This window comes from Petromyzon marinus, chromosome 16 (assembly GCF_048934315.1).
Source record: "Petromyzon marinus isolate PM22_M1 ecotype Great Lakes invasive population chromosome 16, UKy_Petmar_22M1.pri1.0, whole genome shotgun sequence".
Classification (NCBI taxonomy): domain Eukaryota; kingdom Metazoa; phylum Chordata; class Hyperoartia; order Petromyzontiformes; family Petromyzontidae; genus Petromyzon; species Petromyzon marinus.
This window is the reverse complement of record NC_133682.1, coordinates 8262283-8286338: the sequence shown is the minus strand read 5'-3', so window position 1 is coordinate 8286338 and position 24056 is coordinate 8262283. Positions and strand designations below refer to the sequence as shown.

At 46.9% G+C, this 24056-nt stretch overlaps 2 protein-coding genes across 4 annotated transcripts in view; one reads left to right on the top strand and one right to left on the bottom strand.

Annotated features, from left to right (window-relative positions):
- Window positions 1–1842, bottom strand: part of RFC1 (replication factor C subunit 1) — a 38317-nt gene extending 36475 nt beyond the window's left edge. The window contains exon 1 of the mRNA XM_076067486.1: window positions 1723–1842. Within this exon, the coding sequence (XP_075923601.1) occupies window positions 1723–1725 (3 nt within the window). The 5' untranslated portion in view covers window positions 1726–1842. The remainder of the gene's footprint in view (window positions 1–1722) is intronic.
- A 5790-nt stretch (window positions 1843–7632) lies between these two features.
- Window positions 7633–23542, top strand: KLB (klotho beta). Of its 3 annotated transcripts, none has more exons than XM_032955273.2 (7): window positions 7633–7921; window positions 8062–8754; window positions 11635–12181; window positions 14700–14962; window positions 17894–18841; window positions 20498–20699; window positions 21701–23542. In XM_032955273.2, the coding sequence occupies exons 2-7, from the start codon at window positions 8101–8103 to the stop codon at window positions 22099–22101; spliced, it is 3015 nt and encodes a 1004-aa protein (XP_032811164.1). In that variant the 5' UTR covers window positions 7633–7921; window positions 8062–8100; the 3' UTR covers window positions 22102–23542. The 3 variants fall into 3 exon arrangements, with proteins under 3 accessions (XP_032811164.1, XP_075923600.1, XP_032811163.1); XM_076067485.1 differs by having other exon boundaries at window positions 7633–8754; window positions 21701–22042; window positions 23049–23542; XM_032955272.2 differs by having other exon boundaries at window positions 7633–8754.
- Window positions 23543–24056: the final 514 nt, after the last annotated feature.

The window sequence follows — 24056 nt, the reverse complement described above, 5'->3', positions numbered from 1 at the left end:
GGGGCCGATTAAAAACGCTTTGGTGGCCCGCAAACTGTGATCTATAGAAGTGAGCGAGGCTAACACGGAACTGCAGGAGCAGTTACAGAGAATTGCAGAGATTAGTTATTATTTTACAATTTTTTGTTTCGTATCAGCACAGCTATTCTGCGAAACAGACTAGCCGTGCTGACATTATTTGTTTTGAAGAAAGTAATTTTGCATTTAACGGACTAGAATAAAACATTTTGAACGTGCGAAATATCCTTCAGCATACATGAATGTGGCAGATGAGTAAAAAAAAACCCTCTAATTTTATAATCCGCAAGTTTATCGTGGATGAATGTTGGTGCTCGCCCCGTGACCGTGCTTCGCATGTTATCTGCAAAATGTTGGTGGATTCATGGAGACATCCGACTCTTTCCTCCCATAATCCGCGGCACACCGCATTGTCGGCGCCAAGACATGTAAGCGCAATACGAAACTAACTTCCACGGCGCGCCGCTTATTACGGGACCTGCGATATGAAACCCCAAACATCACCGCGGATTAATGCAGAGCTGCTGCTGTACATCAGCAACAAAAACACGACTCTGACAATCTCGCATGGCTAATGGCCCTTCCCCTAAGCAGCGGCGTTAGCAAGTAATTGCAGGGCTGCACTTGTAAACGCCGCCGCTGATAGCAGCAGGCCCTCGACTACGAAGGAGTTCTAGCGCTTCCCACCCCCCCGCCTTTGGCCAGACGTCTTGTTTTCAGACATGAGTATCACACTTTTAACCCACCACACGCGGCCTGTTGATTGACTGTGGTGGTGTGGGTGTGCAGAGGTGGCGGGCGAGGAGGTTTAAGAAACTTGCCAATTATTTCAACTGCCGATAAGGGAGATAGAATCAAACCGGCGACCACTGTATTGGGATGCAAACATCAATACTGTCAAACGGTTAAACGAATCACCAACAGATTATTACGCGATACACAAATGGCTTCATCCATAAGAGCATAACGACTTATCCATACCATGTCAAATTTAAAAATATATATATAATTGCCTAAAATTAAATAATTAATCTCATGTATTGCAATGAAGGATCATATTTCAAATGGGATACAAGATGTCAATGTTATTAATTCACGCGGAAATTTTCAGTTATGATTTACCCTGTGAGCCATTCGGCTCTTGATTTTGGATATCGGCTGAACGGGAGAACTAAACTCGACCCACGCCAACGTGGTTGAAAGCAAAGTACGTCACCTAAAAGGATGGGACAACCGATTATCTCGTAGCAGTGTCGTACGGTGACAGAATAACAGCTCAGAGGAGACGGCGAATCTCAACTCTCGCGTGATTGACACGAAAGGACTTCCGAGCAAAATAACAGTCCCTCTACCGCAACTCGTTGCTGCAGACACGGCCTCACCACGACGACTGCCGCCGCAACGAACACACCCACACCAGGTGAAACGCTAATTGCAGCAATGGTAAATGATTACTGTAAGTAACAAATAACGCCAACAATAATCTGTCGAAGGCATGAACGAGTGTTGCTAGCAAAGTGGCGCGCGTGTGACCCAGAAGACAGGAACGAGCGCTGAGGCTCCACCGGGGCCACGCAGCAACCACAACTGCTCCCCTGGCTGAGCGCGTTGCTGTAGGTGTGTGTGTGTAGCCGCCTGTGTGTTATTCGCTGTCGCTGCGTGTATGTTGCTGTTGTTGCTGCTGCTATCGTTGTTGATGCTCACCATGGGCCCAGCTGACGCGGGTGGGCCCTTGCCGAGTTCGCGCCAAAACCACCTCGCCGCGCATGCGCAGATGGGCGTGTCTACGGTGGCGCGGAGGCGCGAGGGCGAGTCTGACGCACGTGGAACGCGTACGCGTAAATGGGCGCCCCCTACCTAATACGGGCTGTCTTACGTAGGGTAAATATTAATGCGTTGATTTAACGTTCCATATTTATTTTAATATTGTGTTCGTAAAGTTTGTATCTCTATGTAGTAATACGCATTTTTTAAATATTATGAAGTACGTTTTTTGGGTTAAAAAGGGTAACTTTCGATGCTGTCGGAACGAATTAAGCCTTTAACGTGCATATTATTGGGTCTTTCGGTAAATTCACGGAGATAGTAATAGGTTTTTATCCTTTTATCTGGCACCAAAACTGACACATTTATGCAAGGGATCATGTTTGCAATAACCACAACACAAGCAGTCAAAATGCAAACAAAAAGAGACAACTCTGATAATGATATTGGCACTGTCCTTGAAATTGATTGGTCCACACCCGAGACGGCTTTTCTTAAGAGCCCAGTCTCCACTGGTGTTGGATCAGAAGACGCCAAAAGGCGTACTTTTAAAAGCCGTCTCGGGTGTGGACCAATCAATTTCAAGGACAGTGCATATCATTATCAGAGTTGTCTCTTTTTGTTTATATTTTGACTGCTTGTGTTGTGGTTATTGCAAACATGATCCCTTGTATAAAGGCGTCATCACGGAGATAGGTTAAAAGAAAATAACAAAAAACTACGACGTTTCGATCGCAACACAAGCGGTCGTCTTCCTGTTATTTTCTTTGAACCTATCTACGTGACTTTATCGAAAGACCCAAGAATATGAATTCCTGCAGTCACGAAAGCTTTAAATCAACCTTTAACGTGTAATTCCTGTACTCGCTTAACGACCAAATTACTTAACGACCGGTTTCGTGAAACCAATTGTAGTCGTTAAGAAGGGTTCTACTGTAGATGTGGGCATTGTAAATACAGATTCGTACGTAGAGTCTTACGCTAAAGCTTGCGTGTACATTGGGATCGTGAGAGTGAGAATCGATTGTTTGCCAGATACATAATTTATACATGACACACAATTTTCATTAGCATCGTTGTGGAGAATATAAATTAACAAAATGTACCCTGTACATATCCGTCTTTCCGCATAAAAATATAAAAGCATTTTTTATACGCAAATCATCGGCCCCACGGCCTTCTGGGAGTGCATAAATTCAGAAACATTTATTCACAACTAAACCATGGACCGGTTTCGACGCTTAGAGTTTCATCAGACTTGTATCATCACTCGAATAATCTGGCAGTTCAGCATCGATTCAAGCAAGCCTGACTCTGCTGATGAGACAATGAATGTCGAAACCGGTCGAGAGTTTTCTTGTACACTACGTATTGTAGCTATGAAAGATGGGTCCCCTATTTAAGCGCCCAGCTGAATGTATGTGAAACATTGCATTATTGTTATTGCAATGTTGTGCTACTCGTGCCAAAATAAACCTTAACCTGTAGAAACCAAAGCCCATCACGCATTAGATGGCATTACACTCCAAGGTCAGCACAGCAGGCAGTTTAAACGAACCCAAAGCAATTGAATAGCTAAATCACTTCTAACTTTAATAGTTACCTCATTTGGCCAACCTTCAACGCTTTGTCAATCGAACCAAGAGCAGGAAAAACCGCTCTCACCTGGACTTAATGAGCTGATGCGTTAGATAACACGACGATCAGACAGCATTGTGTCCTTAACACGCTGGCATCGCTCTCTTTTCAAGCCGCGCAACCAGTTGTGTGTGTATGCAAAATCTCAACTTAAGTCCATTAATTTATATTGGCCCAGAATGTGATAATGTGTGTGGTGTCAGTACACGCACGAGGTTATTGTGGACTGGGTAACACCAGCGTGTGCACGCCCTGTTTGTACACAAGACTAACCTGTTCCACTGTTTTTATGTTTGCCCTTCAGCTCTGACGGATAGCAACGTCTGTACGGAGCCGACGAATCCTAAACATCTCAGCTGAACCTCGCTTTGACACACGCTCTCTGGCTTGACAATAACGATGGGATCACGATAATAGCCACAGCTCGGCGTCAAATGCCGCGGTGGGTAAGTTATAAAATCTACGGCCCCTTTGGGCAGAAGTTGCCATCCGCTTGAGAAAGCCCCGCCGCCACACGATGCCCAACACTTCATACGTCACCGCAAGGATTCTCAGTCGCACTAAATCGGTTCCTGGCGGTGGAATCGTTTTGGTGACCTACAAAACCCGAAGTTTATAATTTCACACGCGCTCGGTCACACGGACGCCAACGCAATGCCAAACTTATACGCGGTGATAAACGAACCGTTTACATTATGAGACCTCCTTTGCCAGAAACAAGATATAGTAATAGGTTTTACCCTTTTAACTGGCACAAAAACTGACACCTTTATGCAAGGGATCATGTTTGCAATAACCACAACACAAGCAGTCAAAATGCAAACAAAAAGACAACTCTGATAATAATATGCACTGTCCTTGAATTTGATTGGTCCACACCCGAGACAGCTTTTCTTAGAGCCTAGTCTCCACTGGTGTTGGACCAGAAGACGCCAAAAGGCATTTTGACTGCTTGTGTTGTGGTTATTGCAAACATGATGCCTTGAATAAAGGTGTCAGTTTTTGTGCCAGTTAAAAGGGTAAAACATATTACTAAACGAACCGTTATTCTCCCGTTTCGATTCGACGTCGCTAATGTGTGATGATGTTGTGACACCCAAAGGTGTAATAATAATATTAAAGTCCTGTTTCGTCCCTTATACCCCTTGTCTAAATTCACGAGGTAGAGGAGACCGATTGTAATAAACTCTATAAAGGCCACGCCTTGTATGTCTGTCGAGTTGCCGTGGCGCGTCTTGTTACAAGCATTATTATCCATCAGCAAGGCTTTTAAAACGAGCCCGTGTTATTGACGCCCCTGAGTGACTCGATGTAGTCTTTGTTATAGCACCTCGCGTAGTTTTAAAGTTAACGTTTGTCTTGTGTGTATGTATATATACTCAACGCAGTGGATAGTTGCACTTACTGTCTCGGCACATGCCCGTGCGTGTCTGCCGTTGCTCAATGGATATATTGTTTAGACTGAGATTGGAACATAAGATTGACGAATGCTACGGTACATTCAGTGCAATACAATTGACAGTAGTTATTAGGTACACGCTTATCTTGCACGTATGAACACCTGGTAATTATACACGGCGTTCTTAAGACGTGGCCGTCCGTCCTTCCCTCCGGCCAGCCAGCAAATCGTACAAAAAAAGTACTGTTGAATGAAATTCCAATAATAATAATGCACACACTTTAGTCTATTCACTGCTGGATGGAAGCTTCCCTTTGCCGTGTCGGCCATGGGGGGTTGTTTGACCATACTTCACCACGATGATGAAGGGATGATAGTGAAAAATGTAACACGCTACTGATGTTAGCCGTGGCCGGGAGTCCAACTCAGTTTTGCAGGGTTTATAGCGCGCAGTCTGCAAGAAGTTTCGTCACCGCTCCACCCTCGGTGTAATACATAAATGATATGAATCATTGTATGGTGATGAATATTGACGAACGTGGTTATTGTAAGACGTAAATTGTGTTTATTATTCATAACGGAGCGAATGATTAAGTTATGCATTACTATGCAATATTGCGTCGAAACTAAGACCCATATCGTTAAGAGACGTCCTTGCCTACCAGTTCAGCAGTTCACCAACATTGATTAATGCAAGGTCTGACTGCTGATGAGAAACCGCGTGTCGAAACCGGCCCTAAGTTTTATTTTCTTGAACCAATGCTGCTGATGCATTAGCAGAACACCCTGCAGCTGATGGGTTGTGCCCAACATGTTTGTTCTTTCACGTGGAGACGGATATGTGAACGAGACATTGCCAATGTATTCATTAATAAGTAGGATTATTTAAATACGAGTATTCACCCTTCCGCCTGTATCTAAGCACGCTTATGAGATTATATCAATTTAAGCCACGACGCAGCGGTCCCAGACTAATTCCCTGACCACGGATAACATCAGTGGCGAGTGATATCTAAATCGCTCATGGGCCACTGCCATTCACCAACCAGAATGGTGAAGTATGGTCGTGTACACCAACAACTCGCACGACTAAAACGACGTGAGGAGGAGGCCTTCGCGTCCGGCAGTGGATTGACGAAGGGCTGTACGTTATCATGAAGCTGATATAGAGAGAATGTTCTGATGTTTTTATCAATTACGTTGGCCATAGTATTAAAGTTGTACGACGTAATTCTTACCCCAAATGAACTGGCTATATACTGTACACGTACATGTTCAACTTGTTTAACCTAATCCGCATGCATATGCATTGACATTAGATTTTAATTACAGTAATCGCTCTTGTTTACCAAATCAGATGCGATCCCATTGAGATTCATGGCCCCTTTTTTGGCGAGGGAGTTCCCTATTTACAAATAAACACACACACACACCCCGATCTTGATAACATTTAAGAAACACAAGCAAAGAGGCAGACGGGTCGGTGGTAGACGAGGTAATAAAAGCTAAAGACAAAGATCCCCCGTGTAGCCTGAACAGACTGTTGGGGGCAAGTGCTGCTCGCGAGTAGCACCCTATGCAGGCCGGCACGGCACACGTGGGGGGTTGGGTGGCCAGCACCGCGCCCGGCCGCCTTTGTCTCCCCCAGTGGCGATGTTTTGCACCCACACACCATGTACTCATTTGAGGCTGAGTCGACCTAGGGGATGCCCAGGACCGGTTCAGGAATCGAACCGATCCGGGTTCGTAGCCGAAGCGCGCTAACCACTACACTACACATAGATACATCTAGAGGAGGCCCAATGACACGTTCTGACACCACTCGTCACCAATGTTAGCCGTGGTTGGGATTTGAACCCAGGTGGCCCTGGTTTGTTGCGCAAAGCTAGAACCACAATGCTGTTGGCGAGCACCTATTAAGGTTCCTCGGGCACACGATGATGTAGGTGGTTTGGCCAAACACGTGCCAGGGCCGTGCGTCTCTCTGTTGTCCCCATTGCCGATATCTTTCACGCACCGCGCCAGGCACTTGTGTTATTGTTGTCGCTCCGGGGACCGGGAGATCGACGATCGATGTTCGATCGACGATCGATGTTCGGTCGCCGCGTTGATAGCATTCTCCGTGATTTCTCGCTTCACAGAGTTGGCCGGCAACGATCACACACCCCCACGCACACCCCACACCACCTTAAACGCTCATTAAAATTACAATAAGCCAGCTGCTTTGCATCTACATCAGCCACACGAAAGAAAGTCATTTGAGACGAGGTTGATTTTAGAGAAGGTCCAGGGACCGGTTAAGATATCACTCGCTTCTGATGCTAGCCCGTGGCGTGCAAAGACAAAGCCCCCCGTATAGCCTTAACAGACTGGCGGGGCAAGTGCTGTTACCTTACAGCACCTATGAAGAAGGCCGGCACTGTGGCACACGAGGGGGTGGGTGGCCAGCACCACGCCCGGCCGCCTTTGTCTCCCCAGTGGCGATGTTTACTACACACCGCGCCAGGTACTCATTTGAGGCTGAGTTAACTTGGGGGGGGGGGGGGCTCAGAACCAGTTTAAATATTCGCCACTGTTATTGATCGTGAGCGGTGAATCGAACTCGGGTCGCGCGGGTTCGTTGCGCAGCGCGCTAACCGCTGCGCCACCGCTCACGTACATACACACATACACACACACGCGCGCGCACCTGTTATCAACTAGCGGGCAGGTAGGGGGGGGGAGCGAGATAGGCTTTAGTGGGGTGACGGGGGATAGTTTTGGGGGTTGGGGGCTCGCTGTGTGTTTGCGTCAAAAGTCAATAACTTGGTAATAATTGATGAGAGCAGAGCGCCAGGGCGGACGACCTAGCGGGTCCCGCCTTGCGCGCCGCTCAGTAGCGGGGAATGCGGTACGCGAGGTGGCGGTGTGGGCGTCAGGTATTGATTGGGCACTGATGTTCACGTAACGTTATCTACGGAGGGGTGTATGGTGGCAGGTCTTTTACAGGGGCACGCAACGCAACGCGCGCGCGTCACGGACTGGTATTAATTCAGGATTGTTCCACGAGACACGCTTAAAGCACTCGACCACGTTTGTTGGAGCGCGCAATCCAACTTGCAGGTAAGCACTTCGGTGGACACGCACCTGTGCCTGGCAACAAGGTGGACAGCTTAGACCATGGACATTTGATGCTCGCGGATGGGACAATGACAACGTCAAATATCGCACCGCTGGTCTGCCTCTTCCTGCTGCTCCATCAGCCTCACCACCGGCGCGTCCACGCCAAGCCAGGGAACGGCATGAAGGCTTGGGAGAAGTTCAGCTCTGGTTCCACCACGTCCCCTCCAGCCGACGAGGCGCGATTCCCCGAGGGCTTTTCGTGGTCCGTGGGCACGGCCGCCTACCAGGTGGAGGGCGCCTGGGACGCGGATGGCAAGGCCGCCTCCATCTGGGACAAGTTCACCCACGGGCACCCAGAGATGTTCGATGGCTCCAGCGGGGACGTGGCGAGCGACGGCTACCACCACGCGGAAGAGGACGTGGAAGCGCTGCGCTGGCTCGGCGTCAGCCACTACAAGTTCTCCATCTCGTGGCCTCGGCTCCTGCCCAACGGTTCGGCGTCAGAGCCCAGTGCGGCGGGGCTGCGCTTCTACAACGAGACCATCGACCTGCTGGTGCGCGCAGGGATCCGGCCCGTGGTCACCCTCTACCACTGGGACCTGCCTCAAGCCCTACAGGAGCGCCACGGCGGATGGCTGAGCGAGGCCACGGTGGACGCGTTCGCGGAGTACGCAGAGTTCTGCTTCCGAGCTTTCGGGGACCGCGTGCGCACCTGGTTCACGGTTCACAACCCGTACGCGGTGGCGTGGCACGGCTACGGGAGCGGCACGCACGCGCCCGGGATCAGAGACCCCGGCCTCTCTCCCTACGTGGTGGCTCACAATCTCATCAAGGTGGGTGGGTGGGGTGGGGTACGGGGGAGGGTTGCATGCCATACATCCACCATCATCGTGATCGTTTTTCATGAAACGCTATTATTCTTCGCGCAGCATGTGTCTAAGTACATGCGTACAATGCAATCCCCACGTCTCTGTTGTGCACATCACATCATCGCATAGTCTATAGTTCCATGTGCGTATTATACGATGATAAAATCACTTAATGTTATATGCACAATCATGTATACCATGGCATATGATCCCACAATCCCCCGAGTCCACGTGTACATATCACGCAGCTTCCATACACATCCTTGTACGCAGTATATATCAACAGTGTAACACGTCCTTGGATATATCACAAAATTATCATACAATCACTTACGTCCATGGATGTGTCGTATGCGCATCCATTCCCCACATCCTTGTGAATGTGCACTTATCTCTTGGTCCATGGGATGTAATACACCTCCACGTCCTCGGAAACACCATAAAATGTCAGGTGTCATCATATGAACTTGTAGTCTCTAAGGATTAACATCTATCGATGTGCTAGAATGGCTGCTCAATCCGAACTTTATGACTTTCGCTTGGAAAAAAATGAACCTTTCTTTTACCAGGTAAGGCCCACTGAGCCATATAGCTCTTTTTCAGATGCGACCTGGTCATAAATGATAGCCTAATGAGGTGGCTTATCACGTGGAAATTTATAGCAGCCAAATACTCTAAATGCATGTTGATTCTAAATGTGGAGGGAACAACCGGAGGACCCGGAGAACAATCCACGCGACCACGGGGAGAACATGCAAACTCCAAAAATACAGGCGTCAGGGTCGGGATCGAACCCACGGCCTCCTGCATACCAGGCGAGGTGGTCAACATCTCCTAGCCACCTTGGTGTCAGGGTCGGGATCGAACCCACGGCCTCCTGAATACCAGGCGAGGTGGTCAACATCTCCTAGCCACCTTGGTGTCAGGGTCGGGATCGAACCCACGGCCTCCTGCATACCAGGCGAGGTGGTCAACATCTCCTAGCCACCTTGGCGCCCAAATCACAGCGCGGAGGTTGATTGGTCTCACTCGTCGGGCAGTGTCAGCCAAAAGTTCCATCAATCTTTTGCGCTGAACGCTTACAAATACAATAACCTAACCCCATCATCAGAGAACTAAAGCAGATTTGCTCACGTGGAGTGTGTCGCTCAAGCCAACAGAACGCAGGCAAGGCTCGAAAGCAGTATGATCACACAATCCTCATATCGTTGTTTGCACATCACATACATCCTACAAAGATTAGTGTCACCCTGCTCAAACGAGCGACGGATGTTGTACATTACCATTGGTGATCCTGAGCCAGTTGTGGAAATTCCACATTGCTATGGCAAGCACGAGTCTATATGTAGGATGACCACTGTTGATTCCTCAATTTACCATCCCTGGAGTACGGGTGATGATAAAAACCGTAATGTTGGGTCGAGATAACACAGAGAGAGAATGGGCCTGGTTCAGTACTTCATATATTGTATAATTTATATAAAAGTATATACAAGTCTAATTGTCCTCGCATTGAAATGAGACTTGGGTTGGTCGTTGTACTGAGCTTACAGCGGAAATTCCGTATTCCTATGAAGGATGACCATTCTTGACTTTGCAGAATGTGCAACTCAGCCGTACAGATTCTCTACACACAACTGTGTATTGCTCATCTGTCATATATGCACATAAACATACAACTTACAATACTTATAACAATAATGTAATGCACAGTAACGTAATGACACATTACTGAGGCGGTGGTAGATGTGTTGAGGAAGGTGGGTGCGTGGGACAGGAGGGAAAGGGAGTCAGAATCAGAATCTTTATTTAGGCTGGAGGAATCCGATGAGCTATGAAGCTCTTTTTCACAGATGTCCAGATTGAGTCTTCGTAGGACTGAACGGTGACATTTCACAGGCATGGTCTAACGTCTATTTTATATAGATGTTTAACGGCATCTACATAATTACACTGCAGGATAAGATAATGTTTAGATATTTTTAATTATTGTGAAAGGGTGACCCAGGGTATCATACACGTTGTGGATATCCCAAGTCTCGCTTACAAAAGAGACAAATTGTACAAATTAGGCTCTCAACTCCTGTACCTTTATATAACATATGACAAACCAATATATAAAGTATATGACAAATCAATATATATTTTGTGTTGTTCAAGAAAAAAGCAAAAACATTATCAAAAACATATCGAGCGAGGACAACACTTAAGGAAATTGTCCTTATTTAGAGTTCAGAATAGAATATTGTACAAAGACACGACACGTAACAATGTGAGAATCACAATCAAGACAATAAAAACAAATAGAAAAATATATGTTTTGCGTTGAATATAATCATGACCCAGAATTGTCATCATGCATTCAATCATGGGCTGGAGGTTATAGATTGTTATATGTGTGGAGGTGATCTGTTCGTTGTCTGGAGGTCGTTTTTGACTTTAAGAGATTCCAGTCCAGTTCTCAAGTTTCAGCAATTCCTCCTCCTCCAATATTTGAATATTTTCGAGAAATCTTTACTCCATCGTAGCCATCATCTAGGATGAGGTGACATCAAGCTCGTTTCCTTTCAATTACTCAATGTCGGACCAATTCCTCCAGGTTGTCTCCATCTCTTCTATTTACACATCCAAAATATTCCCAACTACCTGCAATTATGTTTAATAAGTTGTCTGGCTTTCATACCTGCACCAACACCTAGAGATGCGTTCTTTTTTTCAGTCCATGAAAGCCGCATGTGAGAGATCACTCCTAGAAAAGCACTGCCTCTGCACAGATTCTCGCCTGTCGATTAAGGCTAACTGACGGTCACTCTGCGACCTGCGATCCCCGCATCTCTGTCACAGGCGCACGCCCGTGCCTACCGCATCTACCAGCGCCACTTCAAGCCCACGCAGGGCGGCGAGGTGTCGCTGGTGCTCGGCTCGCACTGGGTGGAGCCACGGGGAGGCAGCCATAGCCCCAACGCTGCCGCCGGCGACGGTGGAACCAGCGCATCCAATATCGTCGCGTGCCAGCGCTCGCTCGACTCGGCGCTGGGCTGGTTCGCGCGGCCCATCTTCCACGACGGCGACTACCCGGCCAGCATGCGCAACGAGCTCGGCGCGCGTCTGCCCACGTTCAGTCTGTCCGAGCGGGACGAGGTGCGCGGCTCGGCCGACTTCTTCGCACTCGCGTTCGGCCCCACCAACTTCGAGCGGCTGGAGGCGGCACGGCGCGCAGGCCAGGAGGCGGCGTTGCGGCTGAGGCCCCTGCTCAGCTGGGTGTCACTCGAGTACGACCGGCCGCGCATCGTGCTCGCCGAGAGCGGGTGGTTCTCGGATGGCGATGGGGGCACGCGTGACACCGCCAACATGTACATGCTCAAGAGCTTCCTGAACGACGCCCTGCGAGGTAGGGCAGTGCCATGCATCGCCGTCGTCGAACCTCCAATTAGTGCGGTTGGCTACGTACAATGTACATGCATGCATATTCGTGTCACCGCTGTCATCATCACCATTATCAAGGTGGTGGTGTGTGCCTCAGAGGTCAGAGTGCTGAGGTTGCAACGCTGATTTCCAGAGGTTTGATTCAGGAATTCAGCTGCCTGCGTTTAAACCAGTTTCTAAAGTGTGCTGAGCTGAAGGCATCAGTCCGGTTGTATGCCTAATTCAGCAAAATCAACATTCCACGAAGAAATGTCAGTTTTAATGGTGTTTCATCATGTGGTGAACATTTCTGTTTGTAGCAGGGCAAGTGGGAAATTGCCGTGGATAAGAGGTCACTTGAAGAAATTTCAGAAAGAGTTACGCGATATCTCCTTCTGCTGACCGTTTTCTAATGTTATGACAAAAAAAAATATCTAATGACATGATGCCAATAGCACGTTTTGGTTAAAATTTGGGGCATAAAATCCCCATCATCTTCGTCAGTCACAACAGCAAAACTCTAGCAGATGAGCAAGATGATCCATAATTGGTTGATTTTGGGTTAGATCGTGTGAAGTTAATAAAATCGTATTGATCATGAAAGCCTTCATATCAAATTATATGTTTGAGGAAACTGGAATGCCAACTCAAGTATTGTTTATGAATGTTTCAGGTCACAGCAATTCCTTACTTGAACTAGCTGCTGTGTCACTTTAATTCGTATTTCATAATTATTACCATCATCTTACTCTTTTTCAATAACAGCAAGCCTCACTGTTGATACCAACAACTCAGTTCTATGCACCTTCTGTCTGCCTTGGTACCAATTTTATGCTTTGATTGTAACAAGTAATAATTTTGGTTACATTAGTAACTTGTTGATTTGTTATACCTATGTTGGTGGTTGAGGATGAACCTTTTCTTTTTTAATAATAACCATATCAAGGCCCTCTCGCAGAGTCTTCTGGGTCAACAGGTTTGATTAGTTTACCCAAAATAGAATTAACAGAAGTAGCACCAAATACAACAGCGGTTGTGCAATTGGCAGGTTGGTCCCCAACGGTAGTCACGTGGAATTGCCACCACTGACTGATGACTTTCAATCGAAATCAGTATCAGTACCACCTCGTGCTGCTCGTTAGTGTCAGCACACTGACATTGTTTCAATGACGGGAAGCGTCCAACTGCAACACACAGCATGGCAGAACGAGGCCTGGAGAGCATTGGGTGATCGCCACGGCTTTCCCCCAGCTCATTATTATCGTTCAGTGAGGCAATTAATTAGATTCTGGCAACCGTCAGACTCTCCAGGAGCAAGTAATAACTTACAAAGCTGCTGCAAGCGCTTTCTAACCTACATTATGGAATAGCCTACCCACCACTGCTTGTCAAGGAGTCCTCTCTGGCAGTCAGATCGAGACCAATCTAAAGACGTTATACTTATTCACAAAAAATCTGTAGACAAACAGCATCCTTTAATGGCTTTGCTTGAAACGTTGACAACACTTTGTAGTAGTTACTATTGTTACTACTACTAATCCATGATTAAAGTGTTTTCTCCATAGGCAAATATATGATAACTAGGGGTTGTTCGGGGACGACTGCGGCGCCCCTCACAACCATTTACGGCCTTCGGCCAGGAAAGTCACACGAACGACGCATTCACGCAAGCACCCGATGGTCCGTTTTGAAGTTTAAAAATTAAACATTTTTGAATTGTATTATGTTTTGAATTAGATAATTGTATTTCTTCATTAAAAGCTTATATAATTTTACATCTGGAAGACTTCATTGAAAACGACATTTCGTGTGAATTTTCTCTCGTCGTTAAGTAGATGGCTTTACTTGGGGGTTCGGTTCGATGCGGACTTTCACCTGTTTGGGATTGCGGGATCGAGATAAGGCGACATAGAGCTGCTGGCCGTGCGAGAAGACCGCCGTCTGCAGATCGATTCCAACGTAATCGAACGTCTGTCCCTGCGTGTCCGTCGTTCATGCAGGGAACGCGTGTAGGTTTACAGCGCCCTCTGCATGAAAACGACGGAAAGTGCAGCGTTCATCACAGATAGATAAAGTTGTGCGCTTATATAAGAGTATTGATTAGTCGGTCACTCACTAACCAACATGTCCTGCTATGCTTCGGTACTTTTCTTAATACTTTATGAAGCGCAATGTAAATAATCAAACGATGGTGATGCGACTGATGGTGCTGCTCTGTGGCTGACTATGCTGTAGATCAGTAGTCTTCATTGCAAGGCCCGCGGGCCAGCAGGCAGCCCCTGTTGGCCTTTAGTGCGGCCCCTGATGTGCGGCCACTGACAATACACAAATGTGAAAACACCCCATCGTGCTGTCAAACCCAATGGTTTAAAATGTGTGGCGACCCTCACACTGAAAATTTGTGAAAAACAGTGCTGTAGACGATGCCGGTGATAAAGCCGTCGCCGCCACCGACGACGATGATGATGATGATGCAGCTCACACGGACCCCTGTCACCCTGTAGCCGTGCGCGAGGACGGGGTGAGGCTCGAAGGCTTCACAGCCTGGTCGCTGCTCGACGGCTTCGAATGGGGCCACGGCTTCCGGCTGCGGCGCGGCCTGATGCACGTCGATTTCACGTCGCCCGGACGCGCACGCCGGCCCAAATCGTCGGCGCGGCTCTACCGCCAGGTCATCGCCCGCAACGGCTTCCCCGAGCCCGAGCCGCCCGTGTACGGCACGTTCCCCAGCACCTTCTCCTGGGGAGTGACGGAGGGCATCGTTGAGGTGAGCGTGTGGCAAAAAAGTATATAGAATGGTGATCCCCCCCCCCTCCCCGCCGAATCCGTGACATTTCATGGAATTGCTGGGGGAGGGCAAATTGGTTACATGCATATCAATTGTTACATAATCCACCTGTGCCCTTTACCCAAGACTGGAAAACCTGAGGCAGAATTTTACAGCTTCCACAGCCGGAGCCGCGAGACACCGCTGGCTTCAGGCCAACCACACCATTCCTGTCTACCTAATTTGAGACTCTTTCACTATAAACCGCTGATGGTAATTTGGCAATTAATGTCAAGACATTGTTTTCTTCTTGGTGACAGTAGGCAATCCCTGTTCTCGTCCTGGACCCCCACTTCACCAACACACACGGACCAGGAAGGTGAAATATGGTCAGATAGCCCCTATAACCGACATGGTATGGGGAGGCCCTCACCCAACGGTCGATGGAGAAAGGGATGCATATCATTATATTTATTTCTATAGTATATTGATGTAAGATGAATATGAAATATATTTAAGTTGGGGAGGCTTTCATCTAGCAGTGGACTGATCACGGCTGATGATAATGGTCACCAAAATACGTTCTAAATAATCTACGTATAATGCTTCAAATAAAGACCTTTTAAGGATACCCATAAGTTTTGAAAACGATATCAAGTTGCACATTCAACCGAGATATGGGCATACGTATAAAAAAACCCAAAGTTAAATGAACTATGCACCCAAATGCCACATTTACAGATTTGTCAGGTGTAATTTATTACGTAACTGGCACCAGCGTTTATTGGGTTGTTGTGCAATTTTACCGCCTTCATATCTGTTAATTTCTTACAAGGTTTACTGGCAGGCTACGAAATCATGGTTTTTATATGTTGCAATGAAACTTTCAACAATACGACAAGAATCACATGGGGCTTTTAACTATCTGCCGAATGTAAGTCTACTCGGAGACAGCGCAGTTGGCTACGTACAGTGGAAAAGAAGTTCAATATGCATACAGTGTAAACATATAATGTAGCGTACAATAGTAGTGTACACTGCAGGCAGAAAATTCGTGCGGCTGAACTTCATTGGGAACACCGCGTGGCCTGGGGACCCTCGATGGGCCGCTTGGGAAACAAGATGGGAATAAGACCGCATCGCGTGTGTTTTTCCGCGGCAGCATCATAGTGAGCAGTGTATTTACGATGCGTACAGGAATATCGCGGTTAACCTCGAATGGTCGAGCCGCAGGGGCGCCGCTTGGTGAACTGCGCCTCAATAAATTTGCCGCAAAAGAGCAGGAACTGAACCCGCGAGAGGGGAGGTTTTGCTGTATTCGTTAATGCTGCTATATTTTACAGCCGTTTATCAATCCACTGCTGGATGAAGCCTCCCGATGTCACAACTTCGCCATGCTGGTCAGCGTGTGTTGGGGAAGTTGAGGGCCAGGATCAGTTCACATATCACTCGCCACTGATGTTAGCCGTAGCCTAGCAATCTAGCTCGCTGGGTTCATAGCAGAGCGCACAAACCGCTATGCCCACCGCTCTACCCATCATTTCAATTTCCAGCTGTGATGCCTTCGGAGCAGGACCGTATGTGCATGGCAGGACTATTGTGTAGGATATGGCCCGGCATCCACCCATCAACACCAGACAGTTAACATCACACAAAGTAGACGTTTGTGAAAACGGCATGTTGCGATTATCCAAGTAAACATTTCAAAGTGCATTATTCATTAACCTGTCTCCTCCACAGGCAGACAGACAACCGCATAGACAGAGGGACTCACAGACTGATAGGTGGCGTGGCCCAGCCAAAGATATTTGCCTAACAAAAGGGGAAAATACTTGGCTGCTGACCTGCACTGTGATACCCAATTGTGATGTTTATCAGCACGTGGCATCAAGACCAGCCCTGCCGTTATCAAGCACACAGAGGCTCATTAAACAAGGGTGGCTGCCTCTCCACTTACCTGCACATAACTCTTTGCATTTGGGATTAATCCGAGAGCTCTAAGGCAAACTCTGTGCAGACCCAGAGGTGCTTGCAGACATTTTCGATTTTTTTTCCACTCGGGAGAGCGGAATGTACGCTGCATTCTGCAGCGGAAATATTCCAAGAATGCAGGGGACTCGAACAAAGGCTTTGCAGTGCTATCAGCAATTAATGTATTGAGATTGGCCTTGCCTGGTATGTCGACAAAAAAAAGGCTTGGCACTGCAAACGCTTTTCAAAAAACGATCATTGGCCTCCAGCACAGGTTTCTGTATGGCGGTCAATAGATGGGGGAGGGGGGGTAGCCTGTTGGCCAAGGGCTCCCAAACACTGTGATGACATCGATGGGTTCCTGAATAAACTTATTCAATCCAGACAAAACACCGGTAATTGAGTTTAGCGAACTGGTGATCTTAGCATCATCACCAATGACTGCACGTGAAAACGATTGCATTAAACTATTGTTTTTGCGTGGTTTGGGTAAATTCCAGCTCCAAACACTGCCGTTTGATTGATAAGCGATGAATACTCTTTGCAGGGAAATTAAATGGTGTGCCCTTAGTGTCGATATAGAGGTCTATTAAATTAACTTTTAAGATAGTTCTGTCATGTCATCTTCCTGGGCTATTGTCTGCAAAGGGTGATGAATTGCTAAGCCCCAGAGTTTTGAGATTTCGCAACATGACGCCAATAGCACAATTGGAATGCAATTGGACAAAATCATGTTAAAGAACGTTATATACGAAGCATATTATCACTTGCAATGTATCCATCCCGCTGGAGTACTGCTTAAAAAAACAGATGTCGGACTCCCTTATTGACTGTAGCACTCATTTACTTCCACTTGCTCTGTATTCGAACAAAACGCATACAGGGAAAGCACTGCGCTGATGCAGTAGGCAAGCAGGCAAGCGAGCATGCTTCACGCACGTGCTTTTCATCCTGCTCCAGGTGGAGGAGTCCCCTTCGTCGGTGCAGTTTGCCGACACGAGCGTCTACCGATGGGACGTGCACCACTCGGGGAAACTGCTGCAGCTGCCGGGCCTCAGGATGCAACCGCGCCTGTCGCAGTGTACCGACTTCACAAGCATCAGGAGCACCGTGAGCCTACTGCGGCGCACCGGCGTCACAGCGTACCGCTTCTCGCTCAGCTGGTCTCTGCTGCTGCCCTCAGGAGACCCCGGGAGGCCCAACCACGCCGCACTGCGCTACTACCGCTGCCTCGCCACCGAGCTGCGGCATCACGCCATCGAGCCAGTGGTTACGCTGTACCACCCATCGCACCGCCACGTGGGCCTCCCCCGGGTCCTGAATGACGCCGGTGGCTGGCTCAATGTCTCCGCGGTGGAGGCGTTTGCGGCATATGCGCGCCTCTGCTTCGGCGAGCTGGGCGGTGCCGTGCGCACATGGCTGACGATGAACGAGCCCAGCACGGCCGCTCACGCCGAGGGCAGCCCTGGCTCCGCCTATGCCAGGGCTCACAACCTGATCCGGGCACACGCTCGGGCCTGGCGGGTCTACGACGTGGAGTTCCGTGCGGAGCAGGGCGGCCAAGTGTCCCTGGCACTGCGGGCCGACTGGTACCAGGCGGCCGACCCGTTCGCGGGCGTGGACGCCGCCGCCACTGCCGAGCGCGCCATGCTGTTCGACCTGGGCTGGTTCGCAGAGCCGATTTTCGGCACGGGGGATTACCCGCAGGAGGTGAGCTCTTGGATCGCCCATCGCAGGCAGCTCAACCTCACAGAGTCACGGGTGCCGAGCTTCACGGAAGAGGAGAAGGCGGCCGTGCGGGGAGCATACGACTTCATCGCACTCAACCACTTCACCACGAGGCTGGTGCTGCACGATGAGAAGCCAGGTTCGAGCCAAGCGCTCGACCGCGCCGTGAACATCATCAAGGTTAGTGCCCAAAACTCAGATGCCGTGTGGACTCCCTCACCATTCCACTTTGTAGCGTCACGGCCCAGCGCATCCGCTCACTGTGCTGCCAACTCTTCAAAGTGGAAAGTTGCCAAACAAATCTGAAAAAGTCACTAGGTATCATTAGATAGACCTTTCTAAAGTAATAAAAAAAATATCACTAGACAATTGACCAAGTATTAAACAAAGCATACTGATAGACAGTCAAAACACATATTGGTAATGACATCACTACACAATATACCAAAGATTAAATATAGTAAATTGATCATGGGAACTCCCTTGCCAGTATCAAAATATAAGAATAGGTTTTACCCTTTCTGGCAATAAAACAGTTGTGTTAAGATGTTAAAACACCAAACTGAAACCTTTTGCAAGGAATAAAAAAAACATGCTCAGAGCATGTTATTTTGTTTGCATGTTCACCACAAGTATATGTGGTTAATGCAGACATGACTCCTTGAAAAAGGTTTCAGTTTGATGTTTTAACATCTTAATACCTATTCTTGGTTCTTTAGGTAAAGTCACGTAGAAGGGAAACAAAATAATAAAAATATAAAACAATCAAATTCTCACGACGTTTCGACTGCAACACAAGCAATCATCATCAGGTGTGAAAACCACAGCAAGAAAATTTTTGAAAAAAGTGGCGTTTTTTTCAAATTTTCTTGCTGTGGTAATAATAGGGTTTTTCCCCTTTTTCTGGCAACAAAACTGAAACCTTTTTACAAGGATTCATGTCTGCATTAACCACAATACCTGCAGTCAAAATGCAAACAAAAAACATACTATGATAATATATGCATTGTCCTTGAAACTGATTGGTCCACACCAAGGGACGGCTTTCTGGTGTGGACCAATCAGTTTCAAGGACAATGCATATATTCATCTTCTTTGGTTCTTTCGGTAAAGTCACGTATCATAGTATGTTTTTTGTTTACATTTTGACTGCAGGTATTGTGGTTGATGCAGACATGAATCCTTGTAAAAAGGTTTCAGTTTTGTTGCCAAAAAAGGGGAATAACCCTATTATTACATTTGGTACTGCCAAAGGAGGTCTAATGATGTAGTTTCTTGCTGTGGTTTTCAGATCTGATGATGATTGCATGTGTTGCAGTCGAAACGTCGTGAGACTTTTATTGTTTTATATTTTTATTATTTTATTGTTTCCCTTCTACGTGACTTTACCGAAAGGACCAAGAATATAAATCCCTGCAGTCACGAAAGCTTTAAATCAAAATCTTAATACCTGTTTCATTACCAGAAAGGGCAAAACCTATTATTATATAGTAAATTGATATAGAATCCTTAATGCGCACAGGGGATCACTGCTAAATCTACAGTGTCCTCATCACAGAAATTTCCTAGATTTGTCACTCATAGCTTTGGCAAATACTCTTTCTAGGGAAACCAAAAATAGTCGCTAGCTGTAGCGACAAAATCGTCAAGTTATTGATGCTGGTCCACTAAACCCTAAACCCAACCCAGTTACTGCTTTGGAGCCATCGTTGCATCAAGCCCGTGTCCGAGCAAGGGGCCCTCGCCAATGACACTGTCCTCCTGCGGTGACTAGCACGGTCGGTCATGTGCGGCGCGGCGTAACTTCAACATTCATACGTGACCTCTCCCTGGCAGGACATGACATGGTTGCGGTCGGCGGGCGGGCTGGCGGTGGCGCCGTGGGGGCTGCGCGCGGTGCTGGGCTGGGTGGCACGGCGCTACGGAGCCAGGGGCGCCGCCATCCTCGTCACCGCCAACGGTGTGGACGACCGGGCCCCCTCGGACGACCGCTTGAGGGTGCTCTATCACCAGCGCTACATCAACGAGATGCTCAAGGGTAATGCGGAATTGACGACAACGATCGTTGCTGTCGATTGCACCCTCATTAGCGCTGCTTGTTGCCGGCCGTATGGGCCTGTGCTCAACGACTGTGATAAAAAATAAAATAAAAATTGCATAAAAATCAGAGCTTATCCCAGCGTGAGGGTTGAGTGGTATTAATCTCCCGAGTATCACTTTGCTGGAGTTAATTATACTATTAATATAGTTATAGTCAATCGATAAAATACTTTTGCACTCGCAATACGTGCATCAAATCATGCGTGTGATCATACATGATTTACTACATATGTAAATTATATGCAAACATTATCTTTACACTATTGAAACAGACAGAACAAAAGAAACAGATGACACAGACAACACTGTCATACTTATCAGACAGAACAAACGAGACGAAAATAATGTGACTCTTGAATTGAGTCGTGACCTCATGTCATGAATCTTGGGGTGATGAGTCATTACATGCGCATAGCTACAACTGTGATATACATGTGAAGCTATTTGTCAATCCACTGCTGGATGAGAGCCTCCCCACGCCATGTGGGTTGTGGGGGGTTAGTTGACCATACTACACCAAGCCAGTCAATACATGTTACCAAAGGTGGGGAGCAAAGATGTAAGGGTACCGAAGTTCAGTGCAATCTAAAGAAATTGAGAAAACGTTTAAATTCAAAGCTTCTACTTGTCTTTCACCAATCTCAATACTGTACACTAATTAAATGCGTTAACCTCCTCTGTAAGATACAGAGCCATCGCTTTCGCTTTCGTCAATCAACTGTCGAGAAAAAAATTACGCGGCTCATTATAAATTAGTTCGTTATTTAGAAATGGATCACCCTGTATTTTTTTTCCTCTCTGCCAGGAAGAAGGTCCTAAGGCCAAAACGTCGCCTTCTGTATACGTTTTCCTGTTTCGGGCAGTGTTATTGATGCATGTGTTAAGTCTTTGTTACGTGACCCTGTATCTTCTTGCCGGTATCATCGCCACCGTCTGCAGCGTACCGGCTGGACGGGGTGCGCGTGGGCGGCTACTTCGCGTGGACATTGCGCGACAAGGTGGCCCCGCTCTCTGGACTCTACGCCTCCCCGTACTACGACACGGCTGCCAAGGCCTCGCTGGGGCGCTACCGTGCCACCATCGCCGCTAACGGGTTCCCGGAACCGACGGGGGTCGGCGAAATTGACGACGACGATGGGGCGACCTCGCCCGGCGGGACGCCCCAAGCTGGCACCGTGTGCCCGGCGTGTTTGTTTTTCCGAGCGAAGGGGCACGTGGTATTCTTCTCGAGCTGCCTGCTTTCCAGCGCGCTGCTGCTCGTCATCTTCTGCGTCTACCGACGTAAGCGACGGAAACTCTACCCGTCGCTCAAGCGAAAGGAGAACTCGTACTGTGCTTAGTTGATGAACGGCGTTTGTAGAAGAGCGGGGAAGGAGAGCTCACGTGTGGATAATATGAAACAAATATCACTGCTGTGCTGTAGAACAGTTATCATTTATTTAAGAGATTGTCGACAAAAGTTCTTAAAATTTTATTATGTTTGAATTTGTTATGCTCAGGGTGATACAGTGCTAAGGAAATAATTGATATTTGCAAACGATTCACCCACCGCCTCGTCCCAGCTTGGTGAGAATTGTTACAATTTGGGATTGCGGTTTGATCAAAAAACTTATTATTTTCGGTGGAGTTTTTACTCTGTTATTCCTATAATTATTTTTTTAATCTTACGTGTCAAGTTTGTATCTCGCTCAATTAGCCTAAATGTAATGTTAATTTATCATCCACACATAATTTGCCCTTAATGTGTAAATAATAATTTCTTACACAATTCGATGCCCGTATGTGTTCGGTGAATGCTACACGTGCTTTGTAAAAAAAAGACTAATAAAACTAGCACAGTGACACAGGTAATTGACATAAAACACACACATTGTTCACGCAGTCACCACTCGTGGGACTTTCATTCCTGGGAGCTCAAGTCCACATATCGACAAGCATTGACTTTGGCCCATCACCCCACCAGGGTCAGTACACTTAGCATCACCTCTGATGCCTGTGGCTAAATCATATGGACGGACCGGTGCCCATCATCATCATCACAGTCCATGGGTAGATAACCCGTCGGTGTCCGCTGCACATTTCGTCATGATGGGCCACTGAACGAAATGTGTAGTGGCCCATCGCAGGGATGTGAACTTTCCATCCATTTCTCAGAAGTCCCAATTGAGATAAGTACCGCCTAGCACTCGTTAGAGCACGGAAACACTTTAGACTCTTGGTTCTCTTCTTTTTTAAGTTACTGTATATGTTTGTAATTTGTGTACTGTATTTATATTTCATTTTCTAGTGTGCTGTGTTAAGGGAGTACAAGACCAACACTGCTTTTTAGTTGGAACACTCAAGTGAGCGGTATGTCCTCCATTCTAACAACTTTTAATTACATATGTTTGACAATACTAGCTTAAAAAGAGATACTTATTTAATATTATAAGTCGTGAGTGGCTCACGGATGTATTGATTTTAAAAAGGGCTGCATGTGGACACTCCTAAAGCAACAAGTGACACTCTAGCTATCGATTAATATACTTCACGAGTAACATTGGCTGCATTAAGAAAAACTGTTATCCATAAATACTTTACTGAGTGTAAATATCAAGTACACACGTAGATTGTATATTAAAAGAGCTGTTTATAGATATGCGCTGGTGTATATCGTTTTGTACAATAAAAATATGTGCAATATTATAAGACATTCTGTACATGTGCAAAAGAGTACTGTCAATGTAACATCTGGCAGATTGTTGTTATTGATGAGTACAATAAACACGATGCCTTCTGACAGTATTTGTCCCATGATATTTCACTGGGTATAATTTATACTCCGTGTTGTACTCAAGTGGCGATGGAATGTCTCCATTGCGTAGTTATTGCTGCCTCTTAAAGTTACACAGCGTTAGCTGCAATACTTCAGAATCAAACAGTCTGCAAATACTGCCACGCGTCCTAACAACAGAATATATTATTTAATTATTATATTAGTGTACTCTTTTGTTCAGACATCCCAGCTGCTCGCGAATTTCGCGATTTTCACCTGAAGACGGACACTTGAGTTGCGTTCGAAACGTCGTGATTTATTTATTTTTATTTCTACCTACGTGACTTTACCGAAAGAACCAAAGAGTATGGATTCCTGCAGTCACGAAAGCTTCAAATCAAGATTTTATTAGTGTATTTGCTATTCTTCCAGCTGAGGTTTCACTTCATTTTGACGTTGTGTTTCTTGGACGACATTAACCACATCGTGGGAGTAACAGAGTTCAACTTTAGTGTTAATATGTGACGGGTGCTTGCGGTA